At 52.1% G+C, this 27587-nt stretch overlaps 1 protein-coding gene and 1 long non-coding RNA gene across 11 annotated transcripts; both read left to right on the forward strand.

Annotated features, from left to right (window-relative positions):
• On the forward strand, window positions 1-27587 carry SLC25A37 (solute carrier family 25 member 37). Of its 9 annotated transcripts, none has more exons than XR_011683827.1 (5): window positions 3-270; window positions 14569-14797; window positions 17839-17895; window positions 19745-24422; window positions 24871-27587. XR_011683827.1 is itself a non-coding variant. In XM_071454841.1 (4 exons), the coding sequence occupies exons 1-4, from the start codon at window positions 70-72 to the stop codon at window positions 20268-20270; spliced, it is 873 nt and encodes a 290-aa protein (XP_071310942.1). In that variant the 5' UTR covers window positions 2-69; the 3' UTR covers window positions 20271-27587. The 9 variants fall into 9 exon arrangements, 4 of the variants coding, with proteins under 4 accessions (XP_071310941.1, XP_071310942.1, XP_071310939.1 ...); XR_011683825.1 differs by having other exon boundaries at window positions 19745-23564; window positions 23810-27587; XR_011683828.1 differs by having other exon boundaries at window positions 19745-21843; window positions 21945-27587.
• On the forward strand, window positions 1145-10444 carry LOC139603854 (uncharacterized). Of its 2 annotated transcripts, none has more exons than XR_011683830.1 (2): window positions 1145-6005; window positions 6326-10444. It is a non-coding gene; the product is annotated as an uncharacterized lncRNA (long non-coding RNA). The 2 variants fall into 2 exon arrangements; XR_011683831.1 differs by having other exon boundaries at window positions 1145-5817.

The raw sequence follows: 27587 nt of genomic DNA on the forward strand, positions 1-27587 counted from the left end.
CCCCCCCTCAGCCCCCCCTCCCCCCCGGTACCGGTGTCCCAGCCCGGCCCGCGGCCCCGGTGCCGGCGGATGGAGCTGGGCTGTGCCATGGCGGGCAGCGCCGCCGCCCCGCCGGGCCCCGGGCCCCCCGCCGCCGCCGGGGCCGGGCTGGCGGACAGCGAGGAGTACGAGAGCCTGCCCAGCGGCGTCGCGCTCGGCACGCACATGGTGGCCGGGGCCGTGGCGGGGATCATGGAGCACACGATCATGTACCCCGTGGACTCGGTCAAGGTACGCGGGGAACGCGGCGGGCGCCGGGGGAGCCGCGCACGGGGGGGCGGGCGGTCCGGGATGGGCCGGGGGGACACGGCAGGGGCGGCCGAGGGATGCTGAGGGGAGCGGGGCAGCGGCGAGGGGAGCGGGACAGCAGCGAGGGGAGCGGAGCGTTCGGGGGGACAGGGAGAGGGGAGAGTGCGAGCGGTTATTGGGGTGCAGGGAGAGGGAGTGTGACAGGCAGTTACTGGGGCGCAGGAACTCCTGGGGTACAAGGGAGGGGAGTGTGAGAGGTGTGCGAGGGGTTTTGGGGTGCAGGAACTTGTGGGGTGCAGGGAGAGGGAGTGCGAGGGGTTTTGGGGTTCCAGAAGTGCTGGGGGTGCAAGGTTTCTTTGGGGTGCAAGGGGGGAGCGTGCAAGCGTTATTGGGGTGCAAGAACTTGTGGGGTGAAGGGAGAGGGGAGTGTTAGAGGTGTGTAAGCGTTATTGGGGTGCAGGGACTCCTGGGATGCAGGGACAGGGAGTGTGAGGGGTGTGCAGGCAGTTATTGGGGTGCAGGGAGAGAGGAATGTGAGAGGTGTGCAGGCAGTTATTGGGGTGCAGGCACTTGTGGGGTGCAAGGGAGGGGCAGTGTGAGAGGTGTGCGAGGGGTTTTGGGGGTGCAAGGTTTTTCTGGAGTGCAGGGAGAGGGGAGTGTGAGAGGTGTGCAAGCGTTATTGGGATGCAGGAACTTGTGGGCTGCAAGGGAGAAGGGAGTGTGAGAGGTGTGCGAGGGGTTTTGGGGGTCCAAGAACTTGTGAGGTGCAGGGAGAGGGAGTGTGAGGGGTTTTGGGGTGGCAGAAGTGCTGGGGGTGCAAGGGGGGAGTGTGCAAGCGTTATTGGGGTGCAGGAAAAAGGGAGTGTGAGAGGTGTGCGAGGGGTTTTGGGGGTCCAAGAACTTGTGAGGTGCAGGGAGAGGGGTTTTGGGGTGGCAGAAGTGTTGGGGGTGCAAGGTTTCTTTGGGGTGCAAGATGGGAGTCTGCAAGCGTTATTGGGATGCAGGAACTTCTGGGGTGCAAGGGAGGGGCGGTGTGAGAGGTGTGCAAGGGGTTTTGGGGTGTCAGGTTTCTTTGGGGTGCAGGAGTGGAGTGTGCAAGCAGTTATTGGGGTGCAAGGGGGGAGTGTAAGAGGTGTGCAAGGGGTTGTTGGGGTGCAAGGAGGGGAGAGAACAGAAGGGTGTGCCAGAGGTTTTGGGGTGCAAGAAGAGGGGAGGTGTAAAGGGTGTGCAAGGAGTTGTTGGGGTGCAAAGGGGAAGTGTGTAAGGAGTCTTTGGGGTGAAAGGAGTGCTGGGGGTTCAGGGGGTTGTTGGGGTCTAAGGGATGTGTAAGAGTTTTTGGGGTGCAAGGGAGGAAAATCTGCAAGAAATTGGGGTGCAAGGGGGGGAGAGCGGGGAGGGGATGTTGGGGTGCAGGAAAGGTGGGGATGTGTAAGGGATCTTGGGGTGCAGACGGGTGAAGTGTCCATGGAATGCTGGGGTGCACATGAGGGAAAGTGTCCATGGAATGTTGGGGTGCAGACAGGTGAAGTGTCCATGGAATGCTGGGGTGCACATGAGGGAAAGTGTCCATGGAATGTTTGGGTTCACGTGTCGGGGGGAGGTGTCCATGGAATGTTGGGGTGCAGATGAGGGGGAGTGTCCATGGAATGCTGGGGTGCACATGAGGGGGAGTGTCCATGGAATGCTGGGGTGCAGACGGGCAAAGTCTCCATGGAATGCTGGGGTGCAGATGGGCAAAGTCTCCATGGAATGCTGGGGTGCAGACGGGTGAAGTGTCTATGGAATGTTGGGGTGCAGATGGGCAAAGTGTCCATGGAATGTTGGGGTGCAGATGGGTGAAGTGTCCATGGAATGCTGGGGTGCAGATGGGCGGAGTGTCCATGGAATGCTGGGGTGCAGACGGGTGAAGTGTCTATGGAATGTTGGGGTGCAGACGGGTGAAGTGTCCATGGAATGTTGGGGTGCAGATGGGCAGAGTGTCCATGGAATGTTGGGGTGCAAACGGGCAAAGTGTCCATGGAATGTTGGGGTGCAAACGGGCAAAGTGTCCATGGAATGCTGGGGTGCAGACGGGTGAAGTGTCCATGGAATGCTGGGATATAGACGGGCCGAGTGTCCATGGAATGCTGGGGTGCAGACGGGTGAAGTGTCTATGGAATGTTGGGGTGCAGACGGGCAGAGTGTCCATGGAATGCTGGGGTGCCCGAGGTTCCCAGGGCAGGGAAGGTGCCGGGCAGTCCCCGAGGTGTCACCCCCAAATCCCCGCTGGCTCTGGGGCTGTCCCGCAGCCCCGGGGGCTTTGCACAGCGCTGGTGCAGAGGTGACAGCCCCGGAGCTGCTCCCTGGACCGGGAGACGCCAGCCCGGTGCCACCAGAGCCCCGCTGGCATCCCTGGCACTGGGATCAGGGCCTCCCTGGGAGCCTTTCCCTCCTGGAGCTTTGGGATCCCAGCTCAGGAACTGGGATCAGGGCCTCCCTGGGAGCCTTTCCCTCCCGGAGCTTTGGGATCCCAGCTCAGGAACTGGGATCAGGGCCTCCCTGGGAGCTTTTCCCTCTCGGAGCTTTGGGATCTCAGCTCAGGAACTGGGATCAGGGCCTCCCTGGGAGCTTTTCCCTCCCGGAGCTTTGGGATCTCAGCTCAGGAACTGGGATCAGGGCTTCCCTGGGAGCTTTTCCCTCTCGGAGCTTTGGGATCCCAGCTCAGGAACTGGGATCAGGGCTTCCCTGGGAGCTTTTCCCTCTCGGAGCTTTGGGATCCCAGCTCAGGAACTGGGATCAGGGCCTCCCTGGGAGCTTTTCCCTCTCGGAGCTTTGGGATCCCAGCTCAGGAACTGGGATCAGGAGCTTCCTGGGAGCTTTTCCCTCTTGGAGCTTTGGGATCCCAGCTCAGGAGGGAAGAGCTGCTGGGATGGGGCCACACGGGGATGGGTGAGTGGCTTTGGTGGGGTCAGGGTGTTTGAGGAGGAGCTGCCCAGTGGATTTTGGAGCTGCTGATGCTCCAGCACACTCAGGGAAGGCTTCCCAGTGTCTGCAGAGTGTGGGAATCATCCTGAAGGATAATTCCTGGCTCTGCCCTGCCGCTTTGTTGCTGTGGGGCCTTCAAAAGAAGAGGGAAAGCCGGGAAAAGCCGAACTGCCTCGATGAATCATGAGATGTTGCAATCCCTTCTCCTCATCCAGGGCTCCCTGAAAGAGTAGAAAGGGCAGAGGAGAGGAAATGCTTTGGCTTTTGCAGCTCCTGCCAGTGTTGCAAGCACTCGGAGGGAATATTCCCGGTTTTCTTGCCCTGTTTCCCCTCTGGCTCTGTCCCTGCAGCACCGGCTCACAGACTGGGGATGTCCCCGTGCTGTGGGGTTGGTGCCCACCCTGAGCGTGGCACAGAGAGCTCAGGGGGTTGTGCCCGCTCCTGGCACGGCTCTGGGTGTTGTCCCTCCGCAGTTGTGCAGCTCTTTCCTCGGCGGGAGAGCCGAGCAGAAATGAAAGCGGGGCCGGTTTCCTGGAGGGGGAGGCGCTCTGCGGGAAAAGCTCCGGGAGCTGCGGCGGGGCCGGGCCGGGACCATCCCCAATCCCCAGCCCGGGAGCGGGGAAATCCCTGGATTTCAACGCTGGAGCCCGGCCAGGCTCCCCTGTGTGCTGGGGCACAGCAAAACCCGCTGGGATCTGCTCCGGCCCGGGCACTCACCCTGCTCCACCTGCCTGCTGTGGGCAAAGGGGACGGCTGACCCCAAAAAGGGAGATTTTCATCCCTAAAGAAGTTTTGTTTTCTTGTGGTGCTGTAATCCAGTAACAGCTCGGCTCTTTCGCTGTGTCGTGGCAGCTCTTTCAGTTTATCCCGCAGAAAAGGAGCGAAGCTTTTCCTCCATGGCACTTCCTGGGGCACAGTTCCAGCCTCGGGCAGGTCGGGTTTTTCTGCAGGTGCAGAAGGAGCACCCGGGCAGCTCCGGCCCTGAGGTTCTCCTGTCTGCCTTCAGCGAGTCATTTCCTCCCAAAGAGAAACTGAAAATGTCGTAATTTGGGGAATTGTTTGCTGCAGACACTTGCACAACCCCTGAGGCTGATGGGCTCACAGAATCCCAGCATGGTTGGGGTGGGAAGGGACCTTAAAATCCCCCGGGGCCACCCCAGGGCAGGGCCACCTCCTGCTGTCCCCGGGTGCTCAGCCTGCTGCAGCTCCTCTGGGAATTCCATCCCTGTCCTCCCTCACAGGGAAGAATTCCTCCCCAATATCCAGTTTCAATCTACCCTCTTTTCCTCCCCATTATTTTCCAGTATTGAATAATAAATAATAATTTATTTATTTTTTTCCCCTTAAGCTCCAGCCTCACCTGCACTTTCCCTCTGCCTCTCCCCCTCAGCTCTGGTTGTTTGGATGCCCTGGGCTGGGTTTTTGCTGGTGCTGAGGGTGTTTCTCACACTTCAGGCTTGTTGTTGTTTGTTTGTGCTGCAAGAACCAGCTGTGCTGGGAGCCCTGATCCATCCCCGAGTGACCTGGAGGGATCAGCGTGTCAGGGACTCCTGATGGCAGCAGCAAAGGAGCTCCTGGAGGGTTCCCCTGCAGCCTCCTCCTCCTGCCCTGATCTATTGGGTGATTTTACTGCTGGAGCTGGTTTCCCAAAGGCTGTGCAAACAAAGGATGGGATTCCCTTGGGGATGTGAGGAACAGTTTTGCCCCCTTGGGGATGTGAGGAACAGTTTTGCCCCCTTAGGGATGTGAGGAACAGTTTTGTTCCCTTAGAGATGTGAGGGACAGTTTTGCTCCCCTAGGGGTTTGAGGAACAGTTTTGCCCCTTTAGGGATGTGAGGGACAGTTTTGCCCCCTTAGGGGTGTGAGGAACAGTTTTGTTCCCTTAGGGGTTTGAGGAACAGTTTTGCCCCCTTGGGGGTGTGAGGAACAGTTTTGCCCCTTTAGGGATGTGAGGAACAGTTTTGCTCTCTTAGGGGTTTGAGGAACAGTTTTGCCCCCTTAGGGGTGTCAGGAACAGTTTTGTTCCCCTTTAGGGATGTCAGGAACAGTTTTGTTCCCTTGGGGGTTCATTAATTGCTGGGGGGAGAAACTGGAGCCGTGCAGAGCTGGCACCTCCCTTCTGGCAGAGGGTGCTGATGGCTCTGGGGACCAAAAAAATCCTTTTCCATGAAAACCTGGCCTGCCTTTGGAGCTGCCCTATGGTCACAAAGCTCCTGGAAGCCCAGCAGAACACCTGAGGGAGCAGAGCTGTGGATCCTTTGGAGATTCTGCATCCCCCCCGTTTCCAGCTGCTCCAGGAGGAGCATTCCTCATCTTCCAGCCGAGGGGGAGTTTGGGGATGTTGGGAATTCCTGGATAACCTGCTGGACTGACCCTCTGCTCCCCTGCCATGGGTGTGCTGCTCATTTGGGGCTGCTCCAGCTGAACTGCCCCAAAACTGGGCTTCAGAGCTTAAGTCTGGCTTGAGCCTTGTCCTGCTCCAGCTGAATCCCCCAAAACTGGGCTTCAGAGCTTTAGCTTGACTTGTGCCTTGTCCTGCTCCAGCTGAACTCCCCCAAAATTGGGGTTCAGAGCTTTAGCTTGACTTGTGCCTTGTCCTGTTCCAGCTGAACTGCCCCAAAACTGGGGTTCAGAGCTTTAGCTTGACTTGTGCCTTGTCCTGTTCCAGCTGAACTGCCCCAAAACTGGGGTTCAGAGGGTTCAGAGCTTTAGCTTGACTTGTCCTGTTCCAGCTGAATTGCCCCAAAATTGGGGTTCAGAGCTTAAGCCTGGCTTGTGCCTTGTCCTGCTCCAGCTGAACTGCCCCAAAATTGGGGTTCAGAGCTTTAGCTTGACTTGTGCCTTGTCCTATTCCAGCTGAATCCCCCAAAATTGGGGTTCAGAGCTTTAGCTTGACTTGTGCCTTGTCCTATTCCAGCTGAACTCCCCCAAAATTGGGGTTCAGAGCTTTAGCCTGGCTTGTGCCTTGTCCTGTTCCAGCTGAATTGCCCCAAAATTGGGGTTCAGAGCCTGAGCCTGGCTCGTGCCTTGCCCAGCTGGCAGGGTCTGCTGGATCCCTGCAGAAATGCTGCAGATTTCCTGCTAAGAGCATTTTGTGTTCCCTTTGTGCCCCTGTGGCACATGAACCCAGGAACAGCAGGTTGTGCTCAGAGAAAATAGAAATAAAGAAACCCCAAACAAAAGGCAGAAGAGGTCTGAGGGTGTTTGTAGGGTGTCAGACGAGGTCTGAGGGTGTTTGTAGGGTGGCAGACGAGGTCTGAGGGTGTTTGTAGGGTGGCAAATGAGGTCTCAGGGTGTTTGTAGGCTGGCAAACCAGCGACCCTCTGCCAGCATGTGCAAAACAGACCTGGAAAAACCAATTCAGGCTAAAACCCAGCCAGAAAACAGCACTGGGGCTCTTCCCAGCGTGCATCCAGCAGGACAGAGCTGTTCCCCAGGAGCAGGGAACTGCCTCAACCTGAGCCTGGCTCTTGTGCTGGTGGTTTTGGTTTTTTCCTGCCCAGGCTGCAGCCAGGACAAGCAGGGTGCCCTGCACTGCTGCCTTATGCAACGGGGATTAATTGGAGTAGGTGGAGAAGAATTTCTTGGCTGCTTATCAGGGGTGAGGCTCCAGGAGCTGCTTGGTGGCCTCAGATAGGTGAGAGGAGCTGGGGGCACTGCCCAGGCAGGGAAATCATCTCCTCCAGCCCTGATAACCTGCAGCTCCCTCCCCACAGCTGCTCTGGCCTTGGGCTTGGGCTTGGCAGCAGCCACCCAGGAGATCTGGATTTGGTCATTGCTTGGGCTCTTTGTGCTCCCAAATCCTCATTTTGGTCATTGCTTGGGCTGTTTGTTCTCCAAAACCCAGATTTTGGCTATTCCTTGGGCTGTCTGTCCTGTTAAACCCAGGTTTTGGTTATTCCTTGGGCAGTTTGGCCTCCTAAATCCTCATTTTGGTTATTGCTTGGGCTGTTTGTCCTCCCAAATCCTGATTTTGGCTATTCCTTGGGCTGTTTGTGCTCCTAAATCCTGGATTTGGTCATTGCTTGGGCTGTTTGTCCTGTTAAACCCAGGTTTTGGTTATTGTGATTTTAGTTCTATTCAATCCTGATTTTAGTTATTCCTTGGCCTGTTTGTCCTCCTAAATCCTCATTTTGGTCATTGCTTGGCTGTTTGTCCTCCTAAATCCTGATTTTGGTCATTGCTTGGGCTGTTTGTGCTCCCAAATCCTCATTTTGGTCATTGCTTGGGCTGTTTGTCCTCCCAAAGCCTGATTTTGGCTATTCCTTGGGCTGTTTGTCCTCCCAAATCCTGATTTTGGTCATTGCTTGGGCTCTTTGTGCTCCCATATCCTGATTCTGGTTATTCCTTGGGCTGTTTTTCCTGTTCAATCCAGGTTTTGGTTATTCCTTGGCCAACTTGTCCTGTTAAACCCAGGTTTTGGTTATTACTTGTGCTTTTAGTTCTATTCAATCCTGATTTTGGTTATTCCTTTGGCAGTTTGTTCTCCTAAATCCTGATTTTGGTCATTGCTTGGGCTGTTTGTGCTCCTAAATCCTGGATTTGGTTATTGCTTGGGCTGTTTGTGCTCCCAAATCCTCATTTTGGTCATTGCTTGGGCTCTTTGTGCTCCTAAATCCTGATTTTGGCTATTCCTTGGGCTGTTTGTGCTCCCAAATCCTCGTTTTGGTTATTGCTTGGGCTCTTTGTGCTCCCAAATCCTGGATTTGGTCATTGCTTGGGCTGTTTGTCCTCCCAAATCCTGATTTTGGCTATTCCTTGGGCTGTTTGTCCTCCCAAATCCTGATTTTGGCTATTCCTTGGGCTGTTTGTGCTCCTAAATCCTGATTTTGGTCATTGCTTGGGCTGTTTTTCCTGTTAAACCCAGGTTTTGGTTATTCCTTGTGCTTTTAGTTCTATTCAATCCTGATTTTGGTTATTGCTTGGCCTATTTGTCCTCCCAAATCCTGATTCTGGTTATTCCTTGGGCACTTTGTCCTCCTAAATCTGGATTTGATTATTCCTTGGGCTGTTTTTCCTGTTAAACCCAGGTTTTTGTTATTCCTTGTGCTTTTAGTTCTATTCAATCCTGATTTTAGTTATTCCTTGGGTAGTTTGTCCTCCTAAATCCTGATTTTGGTCATTGCTTGGGCTGTTGGTCCTCCTAAATCTGGATTTGGTCATTGCTTGGGCTGTTTTTCCTGTTAAACCCAGGTTTTGGTTATTACTTGTGCTTTTAGTTCTATTCAATCCTGATTTTGGTTATTCCTTTGGCAGTTTGTTCTCCTAAATCCTGATTTTGGTCATTGCTTGGGCTGTTGGTCCTCCTAAATCTGGATTTGGTCATTGCTTGGGCTGTTTTTCCTGTTAAACCCAGGTTTTGGTTATTACTTGTGATTTTAGTTCTATTCAATCCTGATTTTGGTTATTCCTTTGGCAGTTTGTTCTCCTAAATCCTGATTTTGGTCATTGCTTGGGCTGTTTGTGCTCCTAAATCCTCATTTTGGTCATTGCTTGGGCTGTTTGTCCTGTTGAATCCAAGTTTTGGTTATTCCTTGTGCTTTTAGTTCTATTCAATCCTGATTTTGGTTATTTCTCTGGCTGTAGGCTCTCCTAAATCTGGATTTGATTATTCCTTGGGCTGTTTTTCCTGTTAAGCCCAGGTTTTTGTTATTCCTTGGGCTATTTGTGCTCCTAAATCCTGGATTTGGTCATTGCTTGGGCTGTTTGGCCTCCTAAATCCTGATTTTGGTTATTTCACTGACTGTATGTTCTCCTAAATCTGGATTTTGGTTATTTCTTGGGCTGTTGGTCCTGTTAAACCCAGGTTTTGGTTATTCCTTGTGCTTTTGGTTCTATTCAATCCTGATTTTAGTTATTCCTTTGGCAGTTTGCCATCCTAAATCCTGATTATGATTATTCCTTGAGCAGTTTGTCCTCCTAAATCCAGGTTTTTGTTATTCCTTGAGTAGTTTGTCCTCCTAAATCCTGATTTTGGTTATTCCTTGGGCTGTTTGTTCTCCTAAATCTGGATTTGGTTACTCCCTGAGCTGTTTGTCCTCCTAAACCCAGATTTTGGTTACTCCCTGAGCTGTTTGTCCTCCTAAACCCAGATTTTGGTTATTCCTTGAGCAGTTTGTCCTGTTGAATCAGGTTTTGCTTATTCCTTGGATTGTTTTTCTTGATTTTGGTTATTCTTTGGGTAGTTTTTCCTCTTGAATGCTGCTTTTGGCTGCTCCTTGGCTGTTAGTCCTGGTGAAGCTGGGTTTGGTTATTCCTTCGTCAGCTAGTCCTGGTTTTATCTGCTCCTTGGGCTGTTGGTCCTGGCAAATCCTGTTTTTGGTTATTCCTTAGGCTGTTAGTCCTGTTTCTGGTTATTGCTTGGGCAGTTAGTCCTGGTTTTATGGGCAGTTAGTCCTGGTTTTATCTCCTCCTTGGGCTGTTAGTCCTGTTTTCCCCAGGTTTTGGTTATTCCTTGGGCTGTTGGTCCTTTTGAACCTGGGTTTTGGTTGTTCCTTGGGCAGTTAGTGCTGGTTTTATGGGCACTTAGTCCTGGTTTTATCTGTCCCTTGGGCTGTTAGTCCTGTTTCACCCACGAGTGATGGGTGGCTGATGCAAACTGCAGCCTCTGTGGGCTCCTCTGGGCTGTGGGTGAGTTTTGAACCCTTCAGAGCAGCTCAGATCCACAAAAATAAAAAGAAATCCTATTTATCCATCCTCCTGTGAGAGCTGTGCCCACCTTACATCCCTTTGCCATGAAAAGCTGCCCTGAACCTGACCAAGCTGCAGCAGCTGGGTGTCTGTAAATTGATTTTTCTGGGGTTTGGGTGGCCCTGACAGCTACAGGAGCTTCTGTTCCTCCATGGGAGCTGGAATTGTCAATAATGGATTACTTGGCTTTACTTCCAAAACCACACTGGTCCTGTCCCCTGCTGCTGCCCTAAACTGGGATCAACTGGGATTTTCTCCAGGGCAGATCCTGAAATCCTGAGCAGCCCCCACAGGATGGGAGGGTGCAGAGACCATGAGGGGTCGCATGGAAAGCTGGATGTAAAACCTGCTTTTAAATTCTGAGCTAAAATCCAGGGCATTGCTGCATTGCTGGATATAAAACCTGCTTTTAAATTCTCAGCTAAAATCCAGGGCATTGCTGCATTGCTGGATATAAAACCTGCTTTTAAATTCTCAGCTAAAATCCAGGACATTGCTGCATTGCTGGATATAAAACCTGCTTTTAAATTCTCAGCTAAAATCCAGGGCATTGCTGCATTGCTGGATATAAAACCTGCTTTTAAATTCTGAGCTAAAATCCAGGGCATTGCTGCATTGCTGGATATAAAACCTGCTTTTAAATTCTGAGCTAATCCAGGGCATTGCTGCATTGCTGGATATAAAACCTGCTTTTAAATTCTGAGCTAATCCAGGGCATTGCTGCATTGCTGGATATAAAACCTGCTTTTAAATTCTGAGCTAAAATCCAATGCATTGCTGCATTGCTGGATATAAAACCTGCTTTTAAATTCTCAGCTAAAATCCAATGCATTGCTGCCCTCCCTGGGGGATTTTCCTGAGTTTTTGGGTTTGGAGCTCCCAGGGAATGTGGAACAGGAGCTTTGCACAACCTGCCCAATTCCCTGGTGGGAAGGGTGCTGCTGAAATTCCAGCCAAATTTTTCAGGTTTTTAAAGTGTGTTTATTACAAATTCCATCATTTGGTTGGCCTAGACTTGAGTAAACCCAGCTTGGTTTTGTTGTTTTGGGTGAAAGTCCTGACCCGAGCTCTGGTTCTTCCTTGGGCTGTGGAAGGGTTTGGGGGCTCCAAGGTTCAAACCTTAAAGGTTTTTATAGGTAATTAATGAAGGGCTTGATGAGCTGAAGGGTTCCTGCTGAGGATGGAATCCTCCTGCAGCTCTGCAGCCTCTCCCTGCAAAAGCAGAATTCCAGAATTTGCTGAACGCCCCTTGCCCAGGGCTGAGGCCTTCCCAGTGCTGCTGTTTTGGGGCTGCTCCAAGGCCCTGCTGTCGGTGCCATGGGCTGGAATTGCAGAATCCTGGAATTCTGAGGCTGGAAAAGCTTTCCAAGGCCATCCTGTGGCCCATCCCACCCTGTCCCCAGCCCAGGGCAGTTCCAAGGAGGGCGAGCTGGGCAAACTGGGAACAGGCAGGAATTCCCTGAGAAGGAGAAAATGCAGAGGCAACAAAACCAAGCTGGGTTTACTCAAGTCTAGGCCAACCAAATGATGGAATTTGGAGTAAATACACTTGAAAAACCTTAAAAAATGTGGCTGGAATTTCAGGCCTTCCTTGGCCACCCCCAGGGCTGTGGCTCCATGGCCTGTGTCAGTTTTTAACCTTTTCCACAGGGAGGATCTGTGGGCATTTTGCTGCTCAGGATTTCCAGGGATGGCTGTGGAGGTTTGAGGTTTTTACCCAGGGCTGATCGGGGTCCTGGGACCCCTCACGTTTTGTCATTGTCACCTGCAGGCCTTGGAGCCCTGGAAAGAGCTCCAGGGAATTTTCCTGAGGGAATGTTGTGTAATGAAGTGGTGGCAGTGAACTTTGGAGCAGGTTTGGGTGCCAGGAGCAGGTTTGGGTGCCAGGAGCAGGTTTGGGTGCCAGGAGCTCAGCTGGCTCCAAATCTGTGCTAGAAAAAAGCCCCGAGGCACAGAAATGCAGCTGGAATTCCCTGCCAGGCCCTTGGGGGAGAAAACCACTGGGGGCTGAGGGGAAAACTGGGACAAGGAACCTCCCAGAGCCTCTGGGGGACACTGGCTCTGCATTTTCTCCTTTTCAGGGAATTGCTGCCTATTCCCAGTTTTCCCAGCTTGCCCTTCTAGGAACTGTCCCAAGCTGCTGGGCAGCTGCAGGAGGGACAAGCTGGGGCAGAGTCAGGGTGTTGAAAGCAGAGAAAATTACAGCCTTGCCTGGATTTCTTCAGGCAGCCTTTGGAGCAGCCTCATTCCTTGGGATTGCCATGGATAAAGCAGAGCAGAGGCTGCACTTCCCTCCTGGAGCAGCCTGGCTGTCACAGCCTGGCTTGAGCCTCGTCCTATTGCAGCTGAACTCCCCCAGAATTGGGGTTCAGAGCTTGGGCCTGGCTTGTGCCTTCTCTGTTCCAGCTGAACTCCCCCAAAACTGAGGTTCAGAGCTTGGGCCTGGCTTGTGCCTTCTCTATTCCAGCTGAACTCCCCCAGAATTGAGGTTCAGAGCTTGAGCCTGGCTTGTGCCTTCTCTATTCCAGCTGAACTCCCCAGAATTGAGGCTCAGAGCTTGAGCCTGGCTTGAGCCTCATCCTATTGCAGCTGAACTCCCCCAGAATTGAGGCTCAGAGCTTGAGCCTGGCTTGTGCCTTCTCTATTCCAGCTGAACTCCCCCAGAATTGAGGCTCAGAGCTTGAGCCTGGCTTGTGCCTTCTCTATTCCAGCTGAACTCCCCCAAAATTGAGGCTCAGAGCTTGGGCCTGGCTTGTGCCTTCTCTGTTCCAGCTGAACTCCCCCAAAATTGAGGCTCAGAGCTTGGGCCTGGCTTGTGCCTTCTCTGTTCCAGCTGAACTCCCCCAAAACGGGGGTTCAGAGCTTGTTCATCCTCTTGGGTGGAGTGTGGGCTCCATCCAGCAGGATAAATAAAACATCAGAATAAATAAGGGACATCAGGGCCAAAGTGACCCCTCAGTGATCTCAGGATCCTGGTGGCTCTGAACCCTGGGGTTTGTTGTTGCATGGGATGGGTAACTGGGGGGTCCCAGTGCTGGGGTAGCAGTTGTGGGGTTCTCTGGGTTGGGATTGAGGGCACTTGAGACTCTGGTTCATGTTTGGACTCAAATGTTCATTATTTCTTATCAGTAAAGCAGTCTCACTGCTGTGAGTGGGGCAGCTTTTCATTAGAGGGCACAAAATGGATAATAATCTCTTGGTACAAGATCTTTCAAGATTAAACTATCCAATAAAGAGCTGACACCTGGATTATTTCCCCTTTTAACCCAATAACTGATCCCAAAGAGCTGCAATGGGGACTTTTCTGCCCAATTACAAAATGCCACCCAAACCCATGGAGGAGAAGAGGGAAGAAGCAGCATGAATGTCACAGACATATTTTATGAAAAATTGTTTTGCCAAGATCTTTTCTCCTGAGAAGCTGAGAGGCCTTAGAAATGAAATGTAACCAATGGTTATCTGCTGCTGTGGAATGCAACAGGGGCATCTGGGATTGGGCTCATGTGGTTGTTTCTGATTAATGGCCAATCATAGTCAGCTGGCTTGGACTCTGGTCAGTCACAAGGTTTTCCTTTGATTTCCTTTCCTTTGATTTCCTTTCCTTTGATTTCCTTTCCTTTGATTTCCTTTGATTTCCTTTGATTTCCTTTGATTTCCTTTGATTTCCTTTGATTTCCTTTGATTTCCTTTGATTTCCTTTGATTTCCTTTCCTTTGATTTCCTTTCCTTTGATTTCCTTTCCTTTCCTTTCCTTTCCTTTCCTTTCCTTTCCTTTCCTTTCCTTTCCTTTCCTTTCCTTTCCTTTCCTTTCCTTTCCTTTCCTTTCCTTTCCTTTCCTTTCCTTTCCTTTCCTTTCCTTTCCTTTCCTTTCCTTTCCTTTCCTTTCCTTTCCTTTCCTTTCCTTTCCTTTCCTTTCCTTTCCTTTCCTTTCCTTTCCTTTCCTTTCCTTTCCTTTCCTTTCCTTTCCTTTCCCCTTTCCTTTCCCCTTCCCTTCCCTTCCTTTCCTTTCCCCTTCCCTTCCCTTTCCTTTCCCCTTTCCTTTCCCCTTTCCTTTCCCCTTTCCTTTCCCCTTTCCTTTCCCCTTCCCTTTCCCCTTCCCTTTCCCCTTCCCTTTCCCCTTCCCTTTCCCCTTCCCTTTCCCCTTCCCTTCCCTTTCCCCTTCCCTTTCCCCTTCCCTTCCCTTTCCCCTTTCCTTTTTTCTTCCTTTCTGGTGAAATCTTTTCTTCTATTCTTTTAGTATAGTTTCAATATATCATTTTCTTTTAATATACTATATATATCATAAAATAATAAATCAGCCTTCTGAAACATGGAGTCAACATTCTCATCTCTCACCTCGTCCTGGGACCCCTGTGAACCCCAAGAACAAACCCAGGACAGGACCCTGTTCCCCCCATATCTTGCTTCCATCCACAGCACACTAAAAACCCCAGACCCTCCATTCCTCACCCAGTGACACTCCTACACTCCTCTAGAATCTGTTCCACACTTTTGTGGATTCCAGTCCAGGGGCTTTCTCCAGGAATGAGGGCCAAAGCCAGAGCTGCCCGGGGGTCAGGGCAGCCCAGAGGCATTGCCTGGTTTGCAGGGGTACCCAGGGGCCGTCCCTGCTGTGCTTTGTTGCAGACACGGATGCAGAGCCTGCAGCCAGACCCCAAGGCCCAGTACCGGGGCGTGTACGAGGCCCTCAGGAGGATGGTGCTGACCGAGGGCTTCTGGAGGCCCCTGCGCGGGATCGATGTCACCATGCTGGGGGCGGGCCCTGCCCACGCCTTGTACTTCGCCTGCTACGAGAAGATGAAAAAGGCTCTGAGCGACGTTTTCCAGCCAGGAGGAAACAGCCACTTGGCCAATGGTATTTTTGGGGTTTGCCCTAAAAAAAAAAAACCATTTGTGGTTATCAACCTATTCCTTGCTTATCAACCTATTCCTTGCTTCTCACTCAGCATAAATTCTAAACTCCCCATCTAAATTCTTTTTTAATCTCAAATTTTTCCAGTACAAATCATTGATTTAGAGGGGGAAACAGCCACTTGGCCAGTGGTATTTTTGGGGTTTGCCCTAAAAAAACCCCCCTATTTGTGGTTATCAACCTATTCCTTGCTTGCTTCTCACTAAGCCTCATGCCTCTCCCCATCTAAATTCTTATTTAATCTCATTTTTTTTCAGCACAAATCATTGATTTAGAGGAGGAAACAACCAATTCGCCAATGGTATTTTTGGAGTTTGCCCTAAAAAAAACCCCTATTTGTGGTTATCAACCTATTCCTTGCTTATCAACCTATTCCTTGCTTGCTTCTCACTCAGCCTAGTGCCTGTCCCTCCCCATCTAAATTCCTATTTAATCTCAAATTTTCAAGCACAAATTATCAAAATACCATTGGCCATTTGGCCAGTGGTGTTTTTGGGGTTTGCCCTAAAAAAAACCCAAACCATTTGTGGTTATCAACCTATTCTTTGCTTATCAACCTATTCCTTGCTTGCTTCTCACTCAGCCTAGTGCCCTTCCCCATCTATATTCTTATTTAATCTCAAATTTTTCCAGCACAAATCATTGATTTAGAGGAGGAAACAGCCATTTTGCCAATGGTATTTTTGGAGTTTGCCCTAAAAAAAACCAAACCAAACATATTTGTGGTTATCAACCTATTCCTTGCTTATCAACCTATTCCTTGCTTGCTTCTCACTCAGCCTAGTGCCCCTCCTGATCTAAATTCTTATTTAATCTCAAATTTTCAAGCACAAATTATCAAAATACCATTGGCCACTTGGGCAATGGTATTTTTGGGGTTTGCCCTAAAAAAAACCCCCCTATTTGTGGTTATCAACCTATTCCTTGCTTATCAACCTATTCCTTGCTTGCTTCTCACTCAGCCTAGTGCCTCTCCCAATCTAAATTCTTATTTAATCTCAAATTTTCCAGTACAAATCATTGATTTAGAGGGGGAAACAGCCACTCGGCCAATGGTATTTTTGGCGTTTGCCCTAAAAAAAAACAACAACCAAACCTATTCCTTGCTTATCAACCTATTCCTTGCTTGCTTCTCACTCAGCCTAGTGCCCCTCCCCATCTAAATTCGTATTTAATCTCAAATTTTTCCAGCACAAATCATTGATTTAGTGGGCAAAAGGTGTTCAGGTGCAGCTGTGCTGTTCCTGTATTGCCATGGAATCCCTAAAGTTGGGAAAGATCTTGAGGATCGAGTCCCACCTTTGAAGGTGTCACCCACAGGGGTGATCTTGTGTTGAAGGCATCACCTCAGCCTCTGGAGGTTTGAATTCAGGTGTCCCTGGGAGCACAGAGTGCCCTCCATCCCTGCTTTAATTTTTAGCAGGAATATTTCACTTTTAAAGCCAGCAGAAAGCCTGGAATTGAGGAGTCAGGGCTTTACCAGAGGGTTTGTGCTGGAGATTCCCATGGTTTTGCTGGGATGTGCCATGGGGTCACTGAACTCAGGGAAGGGAATAAAATCCCTTCTCCTCACTGCTCTTTGCTGGGAACACATTCCTGTGCTTGCCTTTCAAGTAGCTACAGGCCTGAGGTGCCAGCAGGAAAATCAGAGCTGTGGATTCACCAAATGACCAAAAGTGATTTGGGCCAGAGGGAATTGGAGGTGGGAGCCAACATCAAAGGGAAGGAGTGGCTGCAGAGCCTCATCCCAGAGCGGAGCAGGGATGGGTCAGGGCTGGCTGGGTTTGGCACGGCCTGGGCACCGGAGCCCAGGCTGAGTAAAGGGATGAAAATCCCTAATTAGGGACGTGCTGAGGGCAGGGTAAACATTGCTCACGGCTGGCTCAGGCGCCGCCGGTGTCTGGGTGGATGGAGCCTGGGAATTGTTGTGGGAAGAGCAAAGGTGGGGGCTGGCAGTGCATCCAGGGCTCTCTCAGGATGGGGATCCTGCCCTGGGAATCTGTGCTTGGCCCTGGGGCTGGGACCGGGCTGCTCCCTCAGCATGGGTGGGATCCACCAGGGATGGAGCTCCCCAGGGATGGATCCCAAATGGATGGATCCCCATGGATGGAGCTCCCCAATGGATGGATCCCCAGTGGATGGATCCCCATGGATGGATTCCCATGGATGGATCCCCATGGATGGAGCTCCCCAGTGGATGGATCCCCATGGATGGAGCTCCCCAGTGGGTGGATCCCCAATGGATGGATCCCCAATGGATGGAGCTCCCCAGTGGGTGGATCCCCAGTGGGTGGATCCCCAGTGGGTGGATCTCCAGTGGGTGGATCCCCAATGGATGGAGCTCCCCAATGGATGGAGCTCCCCAGTGGGTGGATCCCCAGTGGGTGGATCTCCAGTGGGTGGATCTCCAGTGGGTGGATCCCCAATGGATGGAGCTCCCCAATGGATGGATCCCCAGTGGATGGATCCCCATGGATGGATCCCCATGGATGGAGCTCCCCAATGGATGGATCCCCATGGATGGAGCTCCCCAGTGGATGGATCCCCATGGATGGAGCTCCCCAATGGATGGATCCCCATGGATGGATTTACCATGGATGGAGCTCCCCAATGGGTGGATTCCCCATGGATAGGACCCCCCCCCCCGCCATGGATGGGATCCACCTTGGATGGGGTCCCCATGGATGAAACCCCCCTGGATGGATTGTCCCATGGATGGGATCCCCATGGATGGAGCTCCCCAATGGATGGAGCTCCCCCATGGTAGGATCTCCCATGGATAGGAGCCCCCCTGCATGGGATCTCCATGGATGGATTCCCATAGGTGGGATCCCCTGGATGGATTCCCATGGATGGGATCCCCCACAGCTGGGATCCCCCTGGATGGATTTCCATGAATGGGATCCCCCTGGATGGATCCCCCTGGATGGCAGCGATCCCTTTTGAGCCAGGATTTGTTTTCTCAGGGCTGCTCTTCCTTGCAGGCATTGCTGGGAGCGTGGCCACGCTGCTCCACGACGCCGTGATGAACCCTGCTGAAGGTAACCCTGGCATTCTGGCAGTGCTGCTCCCTCGGGACGCCCCGGGCCCTCAGTGCCTGCCCAGTGAATCCAGGCACGGATCCCTCCTGGCCCTTGTCCCTCTGTCCCTTGGCAGGAGCAGGAAGGAATCCAGGGCTGCCCCGGGCTGGGAGACCTCCAAACCCACCAGCCCCAGGGACCTCATTCCTCTGTCCTGGGGAGGAGAGGGAGAGCAGCCAGGAGGGATTTATTGTCCCTGATCTTTGTGGTGCACTGGGACTTTGCAGGGGAGGTGTCCCCTTTACTGTCACCACTCTGCTGCTCCCTGGGGCAGTGGCTCGGCTGTTCCTGAAGCTTTGGACTAACCAAGCTGAGCTCAGGGTGTTGGATGAGCACAGAGGTACTCTGAGATTCCTGGGGAGTGGAGTGGCAGGAGAAGGCCTCAGGAAAATGAGGATTAACAGGAAAATGAGGATTGACAGGAAAATGCAGCTCAAGTGACAATGCTGCCACCTGCCAGCTCCTCAGTGTCACTGGGTTGTGCTCCTGAGTGGGCCCACGGTTGGGAATCTCTGGAGGAGAAGCCTCCAGTGTATCAAATCCTGTTAATCACACCTTGATTAAATCAGTTCCATTAATTGGCCTCGTTAGTCAGAGGAAGGCACTGCAGCCAGTGAGGCTGGAGGGGGTGTGTGGCACCCTGGGCATGCTCAGGTGGGACTTCACCCTCTGCCCTCATCACTGCTGGGTGCTTGTGCATCCTGAGCAGCCTGGTGAGGGCTCAGTCATTAACCCTGAGGGGAGGGGTTCATTAGAACTGGTGGGTCAGTAATTAACCCTGAGGAGAGGGGTTCATTAGAACTGGTGAGTCATTAATTAACCCTGAGGAGAGGGGTTCATTAGAACTAGTAGGTCATTAATTAACCCTGAGGAGTTCATTAGGACTAAAGGGTCATTAATTATCTGTGAGGAGAGGGGTTCATTAGGACTAAAGGGTCATTAATTATCTGTGAGGAGAGGGGTTCATTAGAACTAAAGGGTCATTAATTAACCATGAGGAGAGGGGATCATTAGGAAGTGAGCTCTGAGCTGTCCCCTCACTGTGCTGAGCTCTGGGGGCACTGGGCAGCTTGGGGGCATCAGTTTGGGTGGGGAAGGGGAGGTCGGGGCTGTGCCTGGGGTCACTCTGGGGGCTCTGCCAGCCAGGCCTGACCCCAGCTGAGCAGTGTCCCTGTCCTGAGCTCTGGGGGCACTGGGCAGCTCAGGGACTTTGGTTTGGGTGGGTCGGGGAACTCAGGGCTGTGCCAGCCAGGCCTGCCCCCAGCTGAGCAGTGTCCCTGTCCCCATTCTTGTCCTGAGCTCTGGGGGCACTGGGCAGCTTGGTTTGGGTGGGGAAGGGGAGCTCAGGGCTGTGCCTGGGGTCACTCTGGGGACTGTGCCAGCCAGGCCTGACACTTCAGCTGAGCAGTGTCCCTGTCCTGAGCTCTGGGGGCACTGAGGGGGGTTTGGTTTGGGTGGGGAAGGGTCACTCTGGGGGCTGTGCCAGCCCCAGCTCAGTCCCTGTCCTGAGCTCTGGGGGCACTGGGCAGCTCAGGGGGATCAGTTTGGGTGGGGAAGGGGCGCTCAGGGGGCTGTGCCAGCCCCAGCTCAGTCCCTGTCCTGAGCTCTGGGGGCACTGGGCAGCCTGGAGGGTTTGGTTTGGGTGGGGAAGGGTCACTCTGGGGGCTGTGCCAGCCCCAGCTCCGTCCCTGTCCTGAGCTCTGGGCAGCACGGGGGGATCAGTCTGGGCAGGGAAGGGGAGGCTATGGCAGTGCCAGGCAGGCTTGGCCCCAGCTGAGCAGTGTCCCTGTCCCCCCGTGTCCCCGAGCAGTGGTGAAGCAGCGCCTGCAGATGTTCAACTCCCCGTACACGTCGGTGCTGGGCTGCGTGCGGACGGTGCACAGGACCGAGGGCTTGGGAGCCTTCTACCGCAGCTACACCACGCAGCTGACCATGAACGTGCCCTTCCAGGCCATCCACTTCATCACCTACGAGCTGATGCAGGAGCACCTGAACCCCCACCGCCAGTACCACCCCCAGTCCCACATCGTGGCCGGCGCCGTGGCCGGGGCCGTGGCCGCCGCCGCCACCACGCCCCTGGACGTGTGCAAGACGCTGCTCAACACGCAGGAGAACACGGCCCTGAGCTCCCTCAAGATCAGGGGGCACCTGTCGGGCATGGCCAACGCCTTCAGCACCGTGTACCAGCTGGGAGGGCTCCCCGGCTTCTTCAAGGGCGTCCAGGCCAGGGTCATTTACCAGATGCCCTCCACGGCCATCGCCTGGTCCGTGTACGAGTTCTTCAAGTACTTCCTCACCAAGCGCGCGCTGGAGAAAAAAACATAAAAACCTCCTGAGAAAAGGGAGTGGGAGCCTCCCTGGGGCTCCTCCCGGGCAGCCCCGCTGGAATTCTGCTGGATTCACATTTCCACATCCCCTGGTGCTCAGTCACTGAGTGCCCCCGGGGGTTCTGGGGATCCCTGGTCACTGAGTGTGTGTCCCCCTGTCACTGAGTGTCCCCAGGGATCCCTGGTCACTGAGTGTGTGTCCCCCTGTCACTGAGTGTCCCCAGGGATCCCTGGTCACTGAGTGTGTCCCTGTCACTGAGTGACCCTGGGAATCCCTGGTCACTGAGTGTCCCTGGGGATCCCTGGTCACTGAATGTGTCCACCTGTCACCGAGTGTCCCTGGGGATCCCTGGTCACTGAGTGTGTCCCTGGTCACTGAGTGTCTCCAGGGATCCCTGGTCACTGAGTGTGTCCCTGTCACTGAGTGTCCCCAGGGATCCCTGGTCACTGAGTGTGTCCCTGTCACTGAGTGACCCTGGGGATCCCTGGTCACTGAGTGTGTCCCTGTCACTGAGTCCCCCTGTCACTGAGTGTGTCCCTGTCACTGAGTGTGTCCCTGTCACTGAGTGTCCCCAGGGATCCCTGGTCACTGAGTGTGTCCCTGTCACTGAGTGACCCTGGGGATCCCTGGTCACTGAGTGTATCCCCCTGTCACTGGGTGTCCCTGGGGATCCCTGGTCACTGAGTGTGTGTCCCCCTGTCACTGAGTGTCCCCAGGGATCCCTGGTCACTGAGTGTGTGTCCCCCTGTCACTGGGTGTCCCTGGGGATCCCTGGTCACTGAGTGTGTGTCCCCCTGTCACTGAGTGTCCCCAGGGATCCCTGGTCACTGAGTGTGTCCCTGGTCACTGAGTGTCCCCGGGGATCCCTGGTCACTGAGTGTGCCCCACTGTCACTGAGTGATCCTGGGGATCCCTGGTCACTGAGTGTGTCCCTGTCACTGAGTGTCCCTGGGGATCCCTGGTCACAAATGTGTCCCTGGGGATTCCCATGGTGTTCCCCAGGGATTTCTGTGGTGCTCAGGGATTCCTGGTCACTCAGTGTCCCCTTGTCACCAAGTGTCTCTGGGGATTCCTGGTCACTCAGTGTCCTCCAGGATCCCCAATCACTGAGTGTCCCCAGGGATTCCTGGTCACTGGGTGTCCCTGGGGCGTCCCATGGTGTTCCCCCAGGATTCCCAGTCACTGGGTGTCCCCATGGATTCATGTGGTGATTGGTCACTGTCCCCCAGGAATTCCTGGCCACTCAGTGTCCCCAGGGATTGCCGTGGTGGTCCCCCAGGATCCCCAGTCACTGGGTGTCCCCATGGATTCCTGTGGTGCTTGGTCACTGTCCCTGGGGATTCCCGGTCACTCAGTGTCCCCAGGGATTGCCATGGTGCCCCCTCAGGAATTCCTGTGGTGCTCCCCAGGGATTCCTGCTCACTCAGTGCCCCCTGTCACCAAGTGTCCCCAGGGATTCCGGGGTCACTCAGTGCTCTCCAGAATTCCAAGCCACTGAGTGTCCCTGGGGATTTCCACTCACTCAGTGTCCCCAGGGATTCCAAATCACTGAGTGTCCCTGGGGACCCCTGCTCACTCAGGGTCCCTCCTGTCACTGGGTGTCACCAGGGATTCCCAAAATCACTCGGCATCCCCGGGGATTCCCGGTCACTGGGTGTCCCTGGGGATCCCTGCTCACTCAGAGTCCCCCTGTCACTGGGTGTCCCCAGGGATTCCCAATCACTCAGTGTCCTCAGGGGTTCCCAGTCACGAAGTGTCCATGGGGATTCCCGGTCACTGGGTGTCCCTGGGGATCCCTGCTCACTCAGTGTCCCCTGGGATTCCTGGTCACTGAGTGCCCCTTTCCCTCCCTTAAACAACAACAAAAAAAAAAGAGTTTATACAGACTTTGATATTAATATATATCTATTTAATAACTTTATTTTGAAGCAGTGAAATCTCAAGCTTCTCTTTTTCTGGAAATAGGATGGAAGATGGAGTTTACTCCTTGCTGAAGGTTTAGGTTACCCAACCTAAGCCGTTTTTTTTTTTTATTTTATTTTTTTATTTTTACAGCAGAGAAACAAAAATGTCCTGGCACAGAAGTTAATTTTATATAAATATAAAATAGCTGGATAATGTTTATCCTTTATTTTTCTATGTAGGCAGTTGGGTGGTTTTAAAATGCTTTTACAGCTGGGTGCAAAGCTGCTTTAAAAGGGCTCAGTTCTTCCCTCCTGTAAGGAAGACCCAAAATCACTGATTTTTATGGCCAGATTGGCTTTAATTACCCAGGTGGTGGCCTGGCCTCTCCTCTGGGTGTCAAGGTACTTGGAAGCCCCTTGAGGGGACAAGGAATGGGGACATCACTTTGGGAACACCTGGGGCGTCCCAAAATCCCTTTGTGGGGAGAGGGGGAAATCTCAATTCCATTTTTTACAACTCTTGAAGATGCAGATTTTTAACCAATGTCGTTATTTTTCAATTTAAGCTTGCTAAAGGTACATTTTTATGGGAGGGACAGCTGACCTGCCTTCGTCCTCGCTGAGTTTATTCCCACTTTGTTCTCTCTGAAGCCCTGATCCCATCCCAGGAGCTCTCCTGGGATCCCAGGGGGTGCCTGGAGCTGCTCTGCTCCCAGACCCTGGAGCTGCTGTTTACAGAGCCCCTGGCAGCTCCAAACCAGCCTCAAACCCTTGGGAAAATCCCAGTGCAGCTCCAGAGGCACCTCCCAGCCCTCCCTGCTGCTCTTCCCTGTCCGGGAGGGGGAAAATTCCCACCTGGATGGACAAAAATCCCACCTGGAGGGGGAAAATTCCCACCTGGAGGGGGAAAATCCCACCTGGAGGGGGAAAATTCCCACCTGGAGGGGGGAAATCCAACCTGGATGGACAAAAATCCCACCTGGAGGGGAAAAAACCCCACCTGGAGGGGGGAAATCCCACCTGGAGGGGGAAAACCCAACCTGGATGGACAAAAATCCCACCTGGAGGGGGGAAATCCAACCTGGAGGGGGAAAATCCCACCTGGATGGACAAAAATCCCACCTGGAGGGGAAAACCCCACCTGGAGGGGGAAAACCCAACCTGGATGGACAAAAATCCCACCTGGAGAAGCTCCCCCTTGCCTGGGTTTGGTTTTCCTGCCTGCAGTGCTGGTGGGAAGGGTGGAAGCCTCCCTGCTCCAGCTGGGAATGGCTTCCCAAACCAAATCCCTTCCTTTGGCTGCTCCCTGGGAGGTCAGGAGGGATTCTGGGATCCTGGATGTTCAAATTCCAGAGTCCATTTCCCATTTGGGAATGACTCTTCCAAAGCAAATTCCATGTTTTAACCCTTCCTTGGATGATCAGGAGGGATTTTTGGGATCCTGGATGTGCAAATTCCACTTCCAGGCTCCATTTCCCATTTGAATCCAGGGATTCACTCCATCCTTCCCAAACCAAATCCCATCCTTTAGCCACTCCCTTGGGAGGGATTTTTGGGATCCTGGATGTGCAAATTGAAATTGCAGGATCCATTTCCCATTTGAATCCAGGGATCAATTCCATCCCTCCCAAAGCAAATCCCAGCTTTCATCTGCTCCCTTGGGAGATCAGGAGGGATTTTTGGGATCCTGGGTGTGCAAATTTGAGTAACAGGATCCATGTCCCATTGGGGAATGGCTCTTCCAAAGCAAATTCCATGTTTTGACCTCTTACTTTCAGGAGGGATTTTTGGGATCCTGGATGTGCAAATTCCACTTCCAGGCTCCATTTCCCATTTGAATCCAGGGATCAATTCCATCCTTCCCAAACCAAATCCCATCCTTTAGCCACTCCCTTGGAGTATCAGCAGCCAGGGAGGGATTTTTGGGATCCTGGATGTGCAAATTTGAGTAAAAGGGTCCATGTCCCATTTGGGAATGGCTCTTCCAAAGCGAATTCCATGTTTTAACCCTTCCTTGGATGGTCAGGAGGGATTTTTGGGATCCTGGATGTGCAAATTGAAATTGCAGGATCCATTTCCCATTTGAATCCAGGGATCAATTCCATCCCTCCCAAAGCAAATCCCAGCTTTCATCTGCTCCCTTGGGAGATCAGGAGGGATTTTTGGGATCCTGGATGTTCAAATTCCAGAGTCCATTTCCCGTTTGGGAATGACTCTCTCAAAGCAAATCCCATCCTTCATCTGTTCCCTTGGGAGGTCAGGAGGGATTCTGGGATCCTGGGTGTGCAAATTCGAGTAACAGGATCCATGTCCCATTAGGGAATGGCTCTTCCAAAGCAAATTCCATGTTTTAACCCTTCCTTGGATGATCAGGAGGGGTTTTTGGGATCCTGGATGTGCAAATTTGAGTTCCAGGGATCAATTCCATCCTTCCCAAAGCAAATTCCATCCTTTAGCCACTCCCTTGGAATATCAGCAGCCAGGGAGGGATTTTTGGGATCCTGGATGTGCAAATTCAAGTTCCAGAGTCCATTTCCCATTTGGGAATGACTCTTCCAAAGCAAATCCCATCCTTCACCTGCTCCCCTGGGAGATCAGGAGGGATTTTTGGGATCCTGGATGTGCAAATTCCACTCCCAGGGATCAATTCCATCCTTCCCAACCCAGATCCCATTGTTTAGCTGCTCCATTGGAGTTTCAGCAGCCAAGGAGGGATTTTTGGGATCCTGGATGTGCAAATTCAAATTGCAGGGGCCATTTCCCATTTGAATCCAGGGAGAAATTCCATCCTTCCCAACCCAGATCCCATTGTTTAGCCACTCCCTTGGAATATTAGGAGCCAAGGAGGGATTTTTGGGATCCTGGATGTGCAAATTCAGCTCCCAGGGATCAATTCCATCCTTCCCATCCCAGATTCCATTGTTTAGCTGCTCCATTGGAGTTTCAGCAGCAGGGAGGGATTTTTGGGCAGCAGTTCCAGGATCCCCGTGCCCTCCCTGGGATGTCCCTTGGGGTCTCTGGGGCTGTCCCATCACCCAGCTCTGGTTTTAGGGTGACCCTGAGCACTTCTCGTCCTTGTCCCCAATTTCTGGAGCAGGAAAATGCAGGATCCCCCTCGGGGGTGCCGCGTGTGCCTTGTGGGAGCGATCCCAGTGTGAAATGAGCTTTTTGCTGCCTTGTTTTGTGTCTTAACCTGAATTAATCCCTTCACCAAAGGCTCCCTGTGCCTTAAAGTGGGAAAATCCCACTGGATTCTCCTGCCCTGCGTGGGCTTGGAGGCCTCAGAGCTGAAGCTTTCCCTTGAGAAACTGGAGAGTCACTCCCAGGGCCAGAAGAGCCTGGAAAAGTCCCCTGGAGATGGAATTTGGGGAACTGAATGCCAAAATGTGGGATAATGTGGGATAATTCCAGCTTCTGCTGCAGCCTCTGGAATTCCTGCTCCGTCCTCCTCTTCTGGATGCTCCTTGGAAATTCCTGCCTTGGGAGAAGCTCAGCTGCTCCTCGGAGTAACCTGGGAGTAGGGACACAAAGTGCTGAGTGTGGGGTGTGGGGAAGGGGTTTGGGCATCCTGGGGAGGAGGAGATCCCGAGGGATGGGAGCAAAAATCATCAGCCAGGATCTGCTGGGAATCGGCTCCTCCTCGGGCTGGGAGTGGGCAAAGCCTCTGGGAAAAGGAAAATCCATCCTGGAAGAAGGAAAATCCATTTTGGAAGAAGGAAAATCCATTTTGGAAGGAGGAAAATCCATTCTGGGAGGAGGAAAATCCATCCTGGAAAAGGAAAATCCATTCTGGAAAAAAGGAAAATCCATCCTGGGAAAGGAAAATCCATCCTGGGAAAGGAAAATCCATCCTGGGAAAAGGAAAATCTGTTATGGGAGGAGGAAAATCCATTCTGGAAAAAGGAAAATCCATTCTGGAAGAAGGAAAATCCATTTTGGAAAAGGAAAATCCCTTCTGGGAAAGGAAAATCCATCCTGGAAAAAGGAAAATCCCTTCTGGAAAAAGGAAAATCCATTCTGGGAAAAGGAAAATCCATCCTGGAAAAGGAAAATCCCTTCTGGAAAAAGGAAAATCCATTCTGGAAAAAGGAAAATCCATTCTGGAAGAAGGAAAATCCATTTTGGAAAAGGAAAATCCATTCTGGGAAAGGAAAATCCATCCTGGGAAAAGGAAAATCCATTCTGGAAGGAGGAAAATCCATTCTGGAAAAAGGAAAATCCATTCTGAAAAGGAAAATCCATTTTGGAAAAGGAAAATCCATCCTGGGAGGAGGAAAATCTGTTTTGGAAGGAGGAAAATCCTTTCTGGGAAAAGGAAAATCCCTTCTGGAAAAGGAAAATCCATTCTGGAAAAAGGAAATCCATTTTGGAAGGAGGAAAATCCATTCTGGAAAAGGAAAATCCATTTTGGAAGGAGGAAAATCCATCCTGGGAAAAGAAAAATCCATTTTGGAATGAGGAAAATTCGTTTTGGAAAAAGGTAAATCTGTTTTGGAAGGAGGAAAATCCATTCTGGAAAAAGGAAAATCCATTTTGGAAAAAGGAAAATCCATTCTGGAAAAGGAGAATTCATTCTGGAAAAAGGAAAATCCATTTTGGAAGGAGGAAAATCCATTCTGGAAAAGGAAAATCCCTTCTGGAAAAAGGAAAATCCCTTCTGGAAAAAGGAAAATCCCCTTGGATGCCCCTGAGTATCCCCAGCCCCAGCCCAGCTCTCGCCATTCCCGAGGCCTCACTGCAGCAGGAACATTCCCAGGAGCATTCCCAGGAACATTCCCAGGAACATTCCCAGGAACATTCCCAGGAACATTCCCAGGATCATTCCCAGGAACATTCCCAGGAACATTCCCAGGAACATTCCCAGGAACATTCCCAGGAGCATTCCCAGGAGCATTCCCAGGAACATTCCCAGGAACATTCCCAGGATCATTCCCAGGAGCATTCCCAGGAACATTCCCAGGATCATTCCCAGGAGCATTCCCAGGAACATTCCCAGGAACATTCCCAGGAACATTCCCAATTTTCCAGCTGCTGCTGCTGCTGGATCCGCAGGGAAAATCCCCAAATCCCCAAATCCCCAAATCCCACAGGTCCCTGCCAGGTTGGCCTTTGGGAGTTTTGCTGCAATTCGGAGCTGAAATCTTTGATTTTAGCCCAGTCCGACCCAATTCTGCCACAAACGCACAAAGATTTTAAGGGAGGATGAGGAACTTGCCCAGTTCTTAATCCCTTTTTTTTTTTTTTCCCTTTGGATTTTTTTTGCCTTGGCAAAAATAAAATAAAATTAAAAATAAAAATAAAATGAAAAATTAAAAGTGTTTTCTTCCCTGTTTACCAATGCAGGATGATGTGGGTATGAAATGCTGCTACAGTTGTGTCACTGGAGCTCGAGGAAATAAAAATATCCGGATTTGTTTGGTC

This window comes from Agelaius tricolor, unplaced genomic scaffold (genome assembly GCF_023055355.1).
Source record: "Agelaius tricolor isolate 1412-34295 unplaced genomic scaffold, bAgeTri1.0.p SCAF_41, whole genome shotgun sequence".
In the NCBI taxonomy this organism is placed as follows: Eukaryota; Metazoa; Chordata; class Aves; order Passeriformes; family Icteridae; genus Agelaius; species Agelaius tricolor.